At 34.8% G+C, this 13,400-nt stretch overlaps 1 protein-coding gene across 29 annotated transcripts in view; it reads right to left on the reverse strand.

The window, feature by feature from the left end:
* The window catches only part of LOC122712573 (calcium/calmodulin-dependent protein kinase type II alpha chain), a 138,468-nt gene that overhangs the window by 70,154 nt on the left and 54,914 nt on the right, over positions 1-13,400 (reverse strand). For all 29 annotated transcript variants that reach the window (XM_043932309.1, XM_043932310.1, XM_043932311.1 and 26 more), the window contains exon 3: positions 11,216-11,275. In XM_043932309.1, the coding sequence (XP_043788244.1) occupies positions 11,216-11,275 (60 nt within the window). The remainder of the gene's footprint in view (positions 1-11,215; positions 11,276-13,400) is intronic.

Genomic DNA, 13,400 nt, shown 5'->3' on the forward strand with positions numbered 1-13,400 from the left:
GTCGAGGAGTTCGAAAAGAGAGTTTCGATGGATTCTTTCGTCATTTGTGAACGAAATCGAAAGGGAAGAAATTGTGGAATTTATTTATTTATTTATTTTTTTTTTTCGAATTTAATTTAATTCAATTTAATTTTCTTTCGCGACAAATTCGATCTTAGTACAACGTTCGTTGCGACGATGAATTGAAAAGAAATTGCAGTTTTTTTAATATAGAAAGAATTTTGTATTCTCCCGTTCGGATAGAATTGGATTTTAATGGGATTTTAATGCGATGTTTCTATGTATTTTTATTAGGAATTGGAAACATTTAGACGCAATTTTCTCCAGAATCTTTGTATTATCCCTCTGTATTTTCTATCGATAGATTTTTATACACGAGTTTTCGAGTATTAGATTTTCTACGATAAATTTTGTAATTCGTGTATTCTTATCGAATTGGAAATAGAAGTAGAAATATTTAAAGTCAAAATTTCGATCAAAGAATTATTAAAATTTCTGGCAGTTCGAAAATCTAATAAACTTGAGACAAATGGAAGGAAAGAAGGAAATAATAGTGGCAAATATCGATCCGAGAAGCCGCACATGGACGCATCGTGTCCCGAATCTACGCGTTTTCGCGATCTCGTGGCGCAGTTGAACTTTCCTTCAGCCTTCCATTGCCTTTGCCATTAAATTTCCACCGAAATGTCACGCCTCCCTCGTCCAAGATTTATGAAATTATCGATTATCTTTCTGCCGACCCATGAAAGGTCAAATATCCCTCCCTTAATTTCGAATTCACGAGTTGAGCAAACATTTTTCGAAAAATAATCTCGCCATTTCCGTTTCTTTTTAAGAAAAAAAATTCTCTAAAAAATATCTCATCATAATTTTTAATAAAATAGGAATAGACACGAGATAATTCTTTTATTTTTCGAATTAGAAAATTCTCGAGATAGCGAAATTTCTTACTTTTTCTTCCTCAAATTTAGACAAAATTAAACGTATAGAAATACGAGCCAGAGTACAATTTTCGATAAATTATGAATCTATCATCTAACGAGGACAATATACAAGAAACTTGCTATATAACAGAAACAAAGAGAATTTTTATTCGAATTTACGTTCCCTTCCCCACATCTTAAATCCCAAGAACGCCACGAATTCGCAGCAGAATGCAACAGAAAAATTTCAACGCGTATGAAACGCGTATCAACCATCGAAAACGAAAAACGAAAAGAGAGAGAGAAAAGAAATACGTGGATGTATATAACTTGGTCGAGGATTGGAAGGAAGAGAAATGGAGGAAATCGTGGTCTCGAGACGACGAGAAGACGAATCGAGGGAGAGGAGAAAAAGAGGAAGAAGAAACGTGAATCGAGGTGGCAGCAAAAGAGACAAGGAAGAAGGAGGATCGATAGGTATCACTTGTTGACTGGAATGGACGTAAGCCGGTTGCGCGCCATGATGGAAAGAGGACAGAGTTGGGTAATTCGCATCGGTCACATCCACCCGATGGATAGAGCCGTACGATGAATAAAAGAAACCCAGCCTTTATGAATTATGGAATCGACTCGATTTAACGAACCTCACCCTTTCCTTTCCTCCCTCGTGGCTTTTGTCAGCGGGATATGGCCTTCTAATTCGTTCCAGCCACCTCTTACACCTGTTCCCCTCCCCCCTATCCTATTCGACGATCGATCCACGAAATATCGAATGGGAAATGGAATTTTTCCAACGTTGAAAATATATCGGTGATTATAATAACGTCTCGAGTTTCGGTGATTTTCTCGTAATCGTGTAGTTTGCTATGCTAAATGTCGACGAGTTTGTTGAAAGAGTTTAGTAATTCTGTCGAGAGATGGGGAGGGGGGGTTCGTTTGAATTATCGTGGCTTTTTGGTAATCATTAAGTGTTGAGAATTTTGTTGGTTAGAGTAAGTTTTTGGATAATGTAGTTTTGTTTAAAATTAAATATGATATAAACGAACAATTATTGTTTATTATTATTATTAGTTTATTGGAAGAGTTTAATAATGTAATTCTGTCGAGAGATGAGGGGAGAGGGTTCGTTTGAATTATTATTTTGGTAATGATAAAGTGTTGAGAATTTTGTTGGTTAGAGTAAGGTTTTGGATAATGTAGTTTTGTTTAAAATTAAACGTGATATAAACGAATAATAGTTTGTTGGAAGAGTTTAATAATGTAATTCTGTCAAGAGATGGGGGGAGAGGGTTTGTTTGAATTATCGTGGCTTTTTGGTAATGATAAAGTGTTGAAAATTTTGTTGGTTAGAGTAAAGTTTTGGATAGTATAATTTTGTTTAAAATTAAATATTATATAAACGAACAATAGTTTGTTGGAAGAGTTTAATAATGTAATTCTATCGAGAGATGGGGGGAGGGGGTTTGTTTGAATTTTGCTAAATATTCGAGTTTGTTGGAAGAATTAATAGTAATTCTATACGATAATTTTATTGATTCTATATCGCAATTCGTTCAAATTACGATTGATTCTTACTTGTTAAATCTTAATTAACAAATAGTTTGTAGTTTGTAATTTGTTGTGTAATAGAGATCGATCCATCGTTCCGAATAAGAAATATTAATTTGACGCGTCACGAATGAAATTTCTTCAAAATCCGGAGAGGATCGTTCCTTTCGAAAGGTTTAACTTTCCAGAAGAGATTTCTTCGCGATATATATCAATTTCTAAAGTAGATCGTAGCTAGTTCGCGATTTGACGGAGAGGCTCGATCCGTCAACGTGAGGAGGAAAATTGGCTGTGAAAAAAAAGAGGTCGTCGAGATACGAAGGAGGCACGTCGAGTATTGATCTACACTTTCCGCTACACTTTCGAGAGATTCACGATCGCGTGAGTATGTGTGTGCGTGTGTGATCGGGATAAAAAGGTATTTTTTATTTTTTAATTTTCTTTAAGATTTTGTAACGCGTAATTATAATATTTTCCTTTTAACGTCGATCGAAAAAGGAAGAAGGAAGAATTTGTTATTAGAAATTTGTATGTAATAAATATTTCGCGAAATTATATTCGCTGTCGCGAAACTTCTCGTGCACAGTCAATCGTAGAAATATTCGTATAGACAAAGTTTTCGGCATTATTTTAATCTCGAATTGTAATTTTATCTGGAAAAATAAACATTTTATAATAATAGTATTTGTAAATAATTAAATTAATAAATAATTATGGAATACTATTCGAGGATAGAATGAGTTGATTCCATGAAACTTCGTTCTTTCCCTCTCTTTACTTTCTTGTTAAATTTAAAATTTGATATAATTTTCAAAAAAAGAAAAACTTGGGAGGAACGAACGAAGGTTTTCAGGATCTGCTGATACAATCATAAAAATACAAATTAGTAGAGATTTGTTTAAATATATACATATTGATTGACCGCAATGCGACAATTCTGCGATAAATATTCAGTAGAGGTTGATCTAATGAATGCTAATTACGACAAATGCGGCAAGAGGGGATCATGTATCGTGAGAACGTCGTTATACGAGTAAAAAAATTCTTTTCAAAAGAATCTTGTTGCATAGAAACTTCGTGTCCAATGAATATTCAAGCTTACGAATTTTGTTTGATTTTCATTTAAAGAACGATGCCGAGAAAAAAAATAAAAATCTAAATTTCTATAAATTCTATAAATTACAATAAAAAAAATTCCCTTTACACCTATTCCTCTTCAAATTTCTATCTTCACCTTCCTTAACCCATTTCACTTTTCCTTAAAAAAAAAAAAGAAAAAAAAAATTTCATAAAAATCTTATTTTCCATATAAAACAAAATAAAAATTTAATCTATTAATATTACCTTCGATCTGATTCACGACCTTTCCTTTTCACCGAGCGAAGAATTATTGAACGAAAAAAGGGGGAGGATAGAGAAAGAAAAGGAAGGAAGAGGGGAGAGAAAAAAAAAAAATGAAAATCGTTCAATTTTTTCGGCATGCAAAGCCGTACGCCATTTCTCGCGTCAAAGCAAATGATTATCCCGTGAATGGAACCGCGTTCCGGCAACGGGAATAGTTTTCGATTGTATCCACTGACCGGTGTGCGCACGTGCACCGTGGAAAAGATTGGCGACAGGGGAGGGGGTGATCAATGAAATTGGTTTACAAACGAATAAAAGAACGGGTGTGATACCTGCTCGACCGTTTCGTCGTCAATGTGTCGAGCGCTAACAATTGTTAGTTTCGCTTGCACGCGCAGACGTTCGATCGATTAATAAAAACATAAATTGGTACGAATACCAGAGAGGCCGAGAAATTTCTTCTTTTTCTAACCCCTCCCCTCTTTCGTTTATCCGCTCTCCATCGTTATTTCCTTTTCTTCCGCTCGCGTTGTTTCCAATCGTATCGCGAAAGGGGTGTTTGAAGATGTACAGATGTTCGATACAATATCTTTTTTTTTTTTTATTTATTTTTTATTTTATCATTTTTAGTTTTTTAGTTTCGTGACTTTTCTCTTTTATCGTCGTGACGGTCGAAATTACAAATGAAACGAAATATTTGTTTTTCTTCTCGTTTGAATTTGGAAATTTTGTAGAAGAGAAAAGAAAAATTTACGTAAAATAATTATTTATAATAAAGATGTATGGGATATAAACTTATTTAAACAATGAAAACTACTCCCTCTTCTCGAGAGAAGTTGCATCATCAGAAAAATCCCTTTAATCGTGATCGATTCGAAAAAGTTTACGAATGTAAGAATCTTCTATATTATCGTATCCCATATATCAATTTTTTTTTTTTTCGAAATAATCGATGCATCAGAGAAAACTTCACTCTCTTAATCCAATTATTCATAAAAATTAAGAACAAATAGTTATTCGAACGATCTGAAAAATAAAAAAGAACGTTACGAGTATTTTTTTTTTTTTTTTCCTTTCGAAATAATTGATCCCTTCACTCTCTCAATCCTCTCTCAATTATTTATAAAAATTAGAAGAACAAATAGTTATTCAATCTCTCCCTCTTTCCTTTCCTTCTTCTCTCTCTCTCTCTCTTTCACTCTCTTAATCCAATTATTCATAAAAATTAAGAACAAATAGTTATTCGAACGATCTGAAAAATAAAAAAGAACATTACGAGTATTTTTTTTTTCTTTTCCTTTCGAAATAATTGATCCCTTCACTCTCTCAATCCAATTATTTATAAAAATTAGAAGAACAAATAGTTATTCGATCTCTCCCCCTTTCCTTTCCTTCTTCTCTCTCTCTCTCTCTCTCTTTCACTCTTTTAATCCAATTATTCATAAAAATTAAGAACAAATAGTTATTCGAACGATCTGAAAAATAAAAAAGAACATTACGAGTATTTTTTTTTTCTTTTCCTTTCGAAATAATTGATCCCTTCACTCTCTCAATCCAATTATTTATAAAAATTAGAAGAACAAATATATATTCGATCTCTCCCCCTTTCCTTTCCTTCTTCTCTCTCTCTCTCTCTCTCTTTCACTCTCTTAATAAATTACGAATATTTTTTTTTTTTCTTCCTTTCGAAATAATTGATCCCTTCACTCTCTCAATCCAATTATTTAAAAATTAGAAGAACAAATATATTCGATCTCTCCCCCTTTCCTTTCCTTTCCTTCTTCTCTCTCTCTCTCTCTCTCTCTCTCTCTCTTACCCTCCTCTATCTGTCTCTGTCTCTCTCTATCTCTTCGAATGAATGCGACGATTCTGCTATAACTTCGAACGAATGCGAAAAAGAAAAGAAGAAGGAAAAAGAGGGGGGAAGAAGCTCCTCGTCACCCTTCCCCGAAGAGAGGGAATTGCATCGTCGAGAAGACGTGCCGGGAAATTCCCTGAACGTCGATCCGGCAAAAATGCCGCTGCGTTTCGAGCCTTACTTGGCACGTCGAGCCGAAAATTTTCCCCGCGGCGACGATACCGATTGGCCGGCATCCAGATCTTGGCCGCGTTTCGTCGTAATACTACTAGAAGAGCCGGCCCGGTTCAAGGTTGGTATTGTGCTAATCGCGGTTGCACGTGCGGTTCCGCTAAATTTCGCCGTTCGATGGGACACAGGCGGAAACCGTGAAAATGTTTTCCACGAATGTGATTAACAATGGCGGGTGATTAGGAGGAGAAGTGAATTTGAATGGTGAAATTGTTTGATCAATACGCGATTAATTCCGAATATTGAATAGGTTAGTTAGCTAGATTCGATTTGCGGATAAGTTTCGAATAATTTTACCACTGGATTAAATATAAATGTATTTTTTAACGAGATAAAATAACGGTACAAGTGTATGTATTTTTTTTTTTTTAGGAGTGAAAAATTGATTTGGATTGCTCGTTTTAGAGTTTGCGAATTTGGAAATCGATAAACGATGTATAATTAATAGTTAATAATTAGTTAAAATATCGAAATTGTATCGCGTAAATATATAGAGCGAAATAACTAGGGATTAAATCTACTCACTCATTCTGCTCCCGTTTCTTCCCGTGAATTAACTGTATTAAAATCAGATCGTTTAACGAAAACTAGTTGTTCACGTTGTTCGTCTAATTTCCTGGTAATATCGCGGTGCATGTAGCACGCGAACGATAATGGTCAATAATGTAAACCAGAAAACCGGTATCGAACTGTTCCCAAGGGAGGGATCACGCTTCCGGGACTCAAATTAATTGAAATCGTGGCGTAATGCCCCCAACAAATATTATTTGCGCCAGCGTTACTTAATTGCAATCTTCGAGGAAGACTTTATTTTCCCTCGCGACCCTCTTTCGTGAACGAACATTCAAAAGATATTTTAAAGATAATCGAGATTTTTTTTGGAACATCGAAGAAATTTCGATAATTAATTTTATAGAAATAATTTTTTGTTGAACATATTAAATTTGAAAGAATCAAATTTTTCTTTTGTTGGAAAATAATCGTACAATTTTTTTTTTTTTTTCTTTTCCAATGAAATTTTTGTCGCAGTTCCGTGCGTCGAAACCTTCCAAAGACAGGAAGCCTCGAGAGCCGACTACGTCTCGCATGAATAATGGCTGATGCAACTCGGGTGGATAATCGAGACGGCGTACAATCGCGCTTAAACGGGTTCAGTGGAAAGAGAAGATTGGCGAAACAGGCGTAATAATCATCACACACGATTCCGTCGTATAAAATCCTTTGCGAATCGTGGAACGGTTGTACAGATAGTCGCAAACGTTTCCGTTTCGGTTAATTATTCGCGGAGGCACGAATCGCACGGTTAATTAGCCAGAATTGCTGAACATCGAGTTATATTCAGGTAATTGGCTCGCGAGATGCAAATTGTCTTCTTCCATTTCCGATTCGTCGACTTCTCTCTCTTTCGTTTCGTTCTTTTTCGTCGATCTATAAAATGAATCTTTCTTTCTTTTCTTCTTGGACGAGATATTTTTGATTCTTAAAATTTTGAACATAGATTTCTACGAAAGAATAATATATACATGGAATATTTTGAAACTTTCTGAATTGTCACTTACTTTAAAACTCGATTAAAATTAAGAAAATTTTAAGCCGCTATAACTTCGAAGATAGTGACTTCCGGTGGACGAGTGAACGATCGTTAGAAGCGCGGAATTTTCCCCTTTAAAACGCTTTTTTGTTTATCTCGATACGACTTCCGGTTCCCGAAATATCATCGCGTAAAGAAAATGTAATTTTTAATCCTTTACCTTAAACTCGATTAAAATTAGGAAAACTTTGAACCGCTATAACTCCGAAGATAACGACTTCCGGTGAACGAGTGAACGATCGTTAGAAGCGGGGAACCTTCCCCTTNGGACGAGTGAACGATCGTTAGAAGCGCGGAACCTTTCCCTTTAAAACGCTTTTTCGTTTATCCCGATACGACTTCCGGTTGCGGAGATATCGTCGTGTAAAGAGAAACGTAATTTTTAATCGTTTACTATTTCTATCCTTGTTTCTTATTCGGATCTCTCGTTCGCACCTCGCCTCACTGACCTATCCCAACTCCAGACGAGCGACAGACGCGATTCTTGCTTACTACGCATTTCCAGGAAAAAAATGTAGGTCACTGGGTCGCGGACTCATTCATTATTTTTGTAAACGTATGACCGCTTTGAATCCTTATATCTCGGCAACGAATTGAGATATCGGGATAAAACAAAAAGGGATTTCAATGGCATGGTTTTCTCTATTTTTTAAATGGATTTTGACAACAAAATTTTAGTTTCTTTTCCCGCTTTTTATACGAAAATTCAAAGTTTCATTTGTCATTTTAAATAAATTGAGCATCGATTTATACGATATAAAATATATACGAATATAATTTATCATGTTTTTCAGTAACATTAAACATAATTTTTAAATCTGTTCGATATATTATACAATCTGTATAGGTACGAAACACTTGCCGCCTCTAAGTTTATATATCGTTATCGTAAAAATATCCAAGTATTCCTTTCAATTTCATATAATAATATATCATAATATTATTTCATCCTCCCTTTTTAAATTCGCCAACTTGGATATATAATTGGAAATTCGCCGAATCGAATCTTTTCCGCGAACTACACGGAGAAGATTGAAAATGGTGACACGAGTGGCAAGGTTTGTGTCATCCTCGTTACCCGATTTTCTTTCCACCGCCGATCTTTCACCACTCGACGTTTAAATCTCTCTCGAGTGTCCCCGAGGTTTTTCCTACACTCGCGGCGGGCGGAGCAGGATTTCGAGCACGCCATCGTATAATTCCCGCCGCGTATTCATTATGCCTTCCTTGACAAATTAACGCGAAGGCAGAAGCATTGGGGGCTTCAGGAATCTGTTGAATCCACGATGGCGATTTTCTCGCTCCACTGGAGAATTTCGCGTCGTGAAATATTTTTCCCGATTCATAGATCGTAACGAAGAGAGATTTATTTCTACTCACAGATGAATCTTTAATATCTCTCAATGTTGAATTTATATCCGTTCCCTCGAAGGAGTTTGAATTTCTGGATGTAAAAATTTGTGAGAAGTGATTAAATTAAATCAGCACAAGGATATGATTATTTTAGGATGATATTCAGAGATTATAAATATGTATTATAATAAATTTTGATATTTTTCGAATAATTTATTATTCGATTCCTTCTTATATTATTAAAGCATTAATTTAACCTAAGTTAATCTATATTTTCCAGATCAAACCACTTCCACCAATCGAAATGAGGGATGCATTAGGGACAATCTCGCGCGATAAACCATCCAAGGATTAAGCCTTAATGGGAGCCTAACATTTCTAGAATTATACAAGCTCCAAATCTACCTGTCCAAATCCTATCCTTCGAACGTTATTACATCCTGTACAAAATCTGACGAAAATTCTCCAAATACGAACTTTCGATTTGAATTTCGTTGAACGACTTTATCTTTTTAATTTCTTCTTAAATTCAAAACTTAAATTGTTAATCGATTTTTGCTCGAATTTCTCAAAGCATCAATGCATAAAAACCTAGGATGTAATACTAATTTTCCTTTAAAGAAATTAAATTATCATCGATATTAAACGATCAAGAAGTTTCACTTCTTTGTATTACATTAAACAAATTAGAAAAGATATTGAAAGAATGTAAATTGAATATTACTAAAACTCTTATTTTTCATTTTAAAAGACGTTCAATCGTTTGATCAAATTCACTTCGTAATTAATAATTGAAGAAAACTGTACGTGGCTCGTCAAAACTTATTTTTCTTAAACTTATAATACAAAGAAAAAAAAACTCGATCGTAACAAGAATTTCCTGTTACAAAATCGATCTTACTCTGCATCATGCAGATCGAAAGGATTCGAATCGGTGGAAAATTGGATTCAAACCTGGTAAACATTCCTTGAGGGAGAGGGCGAGAATACAATGGAAAAGAAGAAAGAAAGACGAAGTAATCGAGCGTGAAAGGGAGAAGCAAAAGAAAAAAGAAAGGGGGGGGAGAAATGGGAAGAAACAGAAGTTGGGGACGAATACACCACGCTCTTTATCCAACGAGAAGTTGGACAAGTGCAAAAAGAAATGATTTCGAAGGAATCTCTCTCTTTCTCTCGTTTATTCATTTTATTTCCTTCTCTCNGGGGGGGAGAAATGGGAAGAAACAGAAGTTGGGGACGAATACACCACGCTCTTTATCCAACGAGAAGTTGGACAAGTGCAAAAAGAAATGATTTCGAAGGAATCTCTCTCTTTCTCTCGTTTATTCATTTTATTTCCTCCTCTCGTTTTATTGAATTCCAATATATCGAACGTTGCTTATTCCCCATTTTATATATATATATATATATATATACATTTTATAATTTTCCATCGGATAAGTAGCGACATCGATGAAGAGCATCCAACGTGCCCTTTAACGTGCCACTCCAATCGATATATTTCCATTCTGCCTGGCTAAAGAATTCCCTTTACCGGTCACGGTTAACCGATCAATCGGTACTTTAATAGAATACTCGTGCAGATTTATCGTTAAATCTTGGACGCAAGAGACGCGATCGTTGGTTGGATCAGAGAGATCGGTGTGTTTTTGTTTTTTTTTTTTTTTTTTGATTGAAAAATATTAAAGAAATCTTTTTAGTATAGTTTCTTTTTAAATTCGATCGACCAAAGGATCGATCGATCGGTTTCAAACTTTGATAGATTCGTGGAAATTTATCGTTGACCTCGATGCATATAGATGAGAATAGAATATAGGGAGGGTTGGATGATTGTTGGGATTTGAGTAATAAGGAAAGATAGGTGTTTGGTGATGAAAGAGACGGAATATTATTTTTTATTATATGCAAGAAAATTAATCGAATACTGATGCCAAGTTCGATTCTCTTTCGAAAATTTTTGATTTTCTGTCTAAAATAAATCGAATCAACGTAGATTAATTCTCTGACGGAGTGACAATATAATATAAAAAAAATATAAATATAATAAAAATATAAATATAAATCGTAAAGGAAAATCGTAAAGGAAAATTCGAATCGTAGAAAAATTGTTTGCAGTTTTAAACAATTTGAGCAGTTTTCGTAAGGAGAATAAAACAGCAGAGGATTTGTAAATAAACCGAATTATATACACTGCAAAACACGATACACTCGTATAAGAAAAGAAATATTCCAGGAAGTTATCGAGTTTCTATATATATTTTAGCTTCGTATCCTCTTTCAATCGTTGCGATTCGCGGAGAGATACGATGTTATTTCTTTTTCTACCACCTCTCAAGGGATTAAGAAGAAAGAATTCAGTTCACTCACCGATATTCGGATGCTGCAATTTCCTGCATATCCGTGCCTCACGTTCCAACTTCTGAAAATCTGAAAAACAAAGAAGAGAGAACGATAACGATATGATAAATCAACGGATGGATTCGATGATGGAAAGATGAAAAAAATCATAATTAACTCGAAGATAAATACGCATAATTCCGTGGATAGATATTAAAAGATCGATAGAATTAGGATTCGTGAAACGACGAATTCCTTCGACTCGTGTCGTGAGGAGCTCGAGCATATTCCTCCACGTATTCCTAAGGCGAGCTTTATCGAGCGAAAATTTCACCATAACGGGAACCAATAGCAAGGTACAATCATTATCGCGAAATCGAATTTCTCGACGGGCTCCCTTGACGAGTTTCCTCGTGGCCAATTCACCAAGGACCGCGATAAAATTGGATTTCTCGGAGGCCAAGTCGTTTCGAGCACGATTTCCTGTTTCCTTTTTCCGTTGTGAACGTCCCTTGCGAGTGAAGGGCCCATCCATTCCATCCATTTCGTCTATTATCGTTCCTTACTTATTAAATACCATGCGTTTCCCTTTTTCCACCGAATTTACCCCTTTCGAGTCGAGCATCCCTCTGCTACTTTAGGCATATTTTTCTGTGTTTTCTAGATTCAATAATAATTGGAGATTGTACTGAAACGTTTGTATATATTTTTAATTGTAGCTTTGAAAATTTATTGAAAAGGAAGAATGCGCGTTTATATAAAAAGTCATCGCTTTAATATTAAGTATAACCATTAATTATTCTTTAATTATTCATCGGTTCTTAAATATTCAAACTATTATATTCTCGTAACAAGAAGAATATTTCGTTAATTCTTGACATTGATGAAGTTCTTCCATTCCTTCAAAACAAAATATCCGAAGAAATATCAGCCTTAAGTCCTCTTATATCATCGTCATCGAGTCGTAAATGTGAAACGAATTAAAAAAAAAAAGAAAATAGAAACTGGACGAATTATAGTGCGAGTTTAATAATTTAATCCACTTATGAAAATCGTTTCGAGGCGAAAATACACGAATACATTTATCCAAGTGACAGACGCTACTGGGGATGTAAATAATCATTCCCTCGGCTTTGAGTTGAAAGAAAGAGGGGAAAAAAAAAAAAAAAAAAAAAACAAAATCGAGCATCTTCTTTCCCATATTGCTATCGCTCTTCCTCGCCTATAATTAAATCTCCAACGAGGCTCGACGAAATCTTCTTTCGTATCCGCGCTAAACAACCAGAATTAACGAGCATCTACCGACAAGAAAGAAGAATGCAAGACGAGGGGAAGACAAATTGGAGGACAGAAGCACTTGACGAGTAAAAAAGGAAAAAAAAAAAAAAAAGAAACGAAGAAAAAGAAACTAGGTCATTTCTCGTGTACAGGAGAAGAATCTTCGAGAGAATTGTTTCTATATTCGAGCGATTTTGTCTCTTCGATTAATCGATGGTTTATTGTATTTTCGAGAGAATTTCTTATCTTCTATTTTCATTCGAAGAGAATATTTTATAATCGTCGTCTCGACAAAGAAAATCCATTCCAATTCAAATTGAAAATTGACTTAATATCAATTTTCTGAAATTCAAAATAATAATAAATCAGTGTGACGATAAGCTTGTATTTAAAATTATAACAACGATATAAACAACGATGTTGACGACGACAACAATGTTTTGTTTTTTCAGCCTCCTCCAGAGATCGATCCTCCAAAAATATCCCACGAATACATTTAACGCTCTCTCATACGTTCCTTTTTTTTTTTTTTTTTTTTTTTTACGTTCTCCCTTGAAAAAACGTAATTATAAAGAGGCAATTCACCGAGTCGCGACATAGCCTTTGGCCAAGATTAGGCAAAGCTGGATGAACCACCGGTTAACGAACCACCCTTGTTCGCGCTAAACTCGTTAACGCGCACCCTTCCACAGGCCACAAGGAGCAAAGATCTTCTCCTCTGGATACTGATTTTCCATTTCCAATCTTTTGAAAACTCTACAATTTTCGAAGTGTTTTTAAAATTTGCGCCAAAGGTTAAAGCTCTCTTAAGAGATAATTTAGAGATAAAAGATGAAGTGATTGTTTTTAGAATGAAAATTTTAACAAAATCTTACCAATAAATATTTAATATTCATCGATACCCATTTGTATTCGTCTTAAGATATTCTAGATTATA

The sequence above is a fragment of the Apis laboriosa genome, unplaced genomic scaffold (assembly GCF_014066325.1).
Source record: "Apis laboriosa isolate Shangri-la unplaced genomic scaffold, ASM1406632v1 scaffold202_cov151, whole genome shotgun sequence".
NCBI lineage: Eukaryota > Metazoa > Arthropoda > Insecta > Hymenoptera > Apidae > Apis > Apis laboriosa.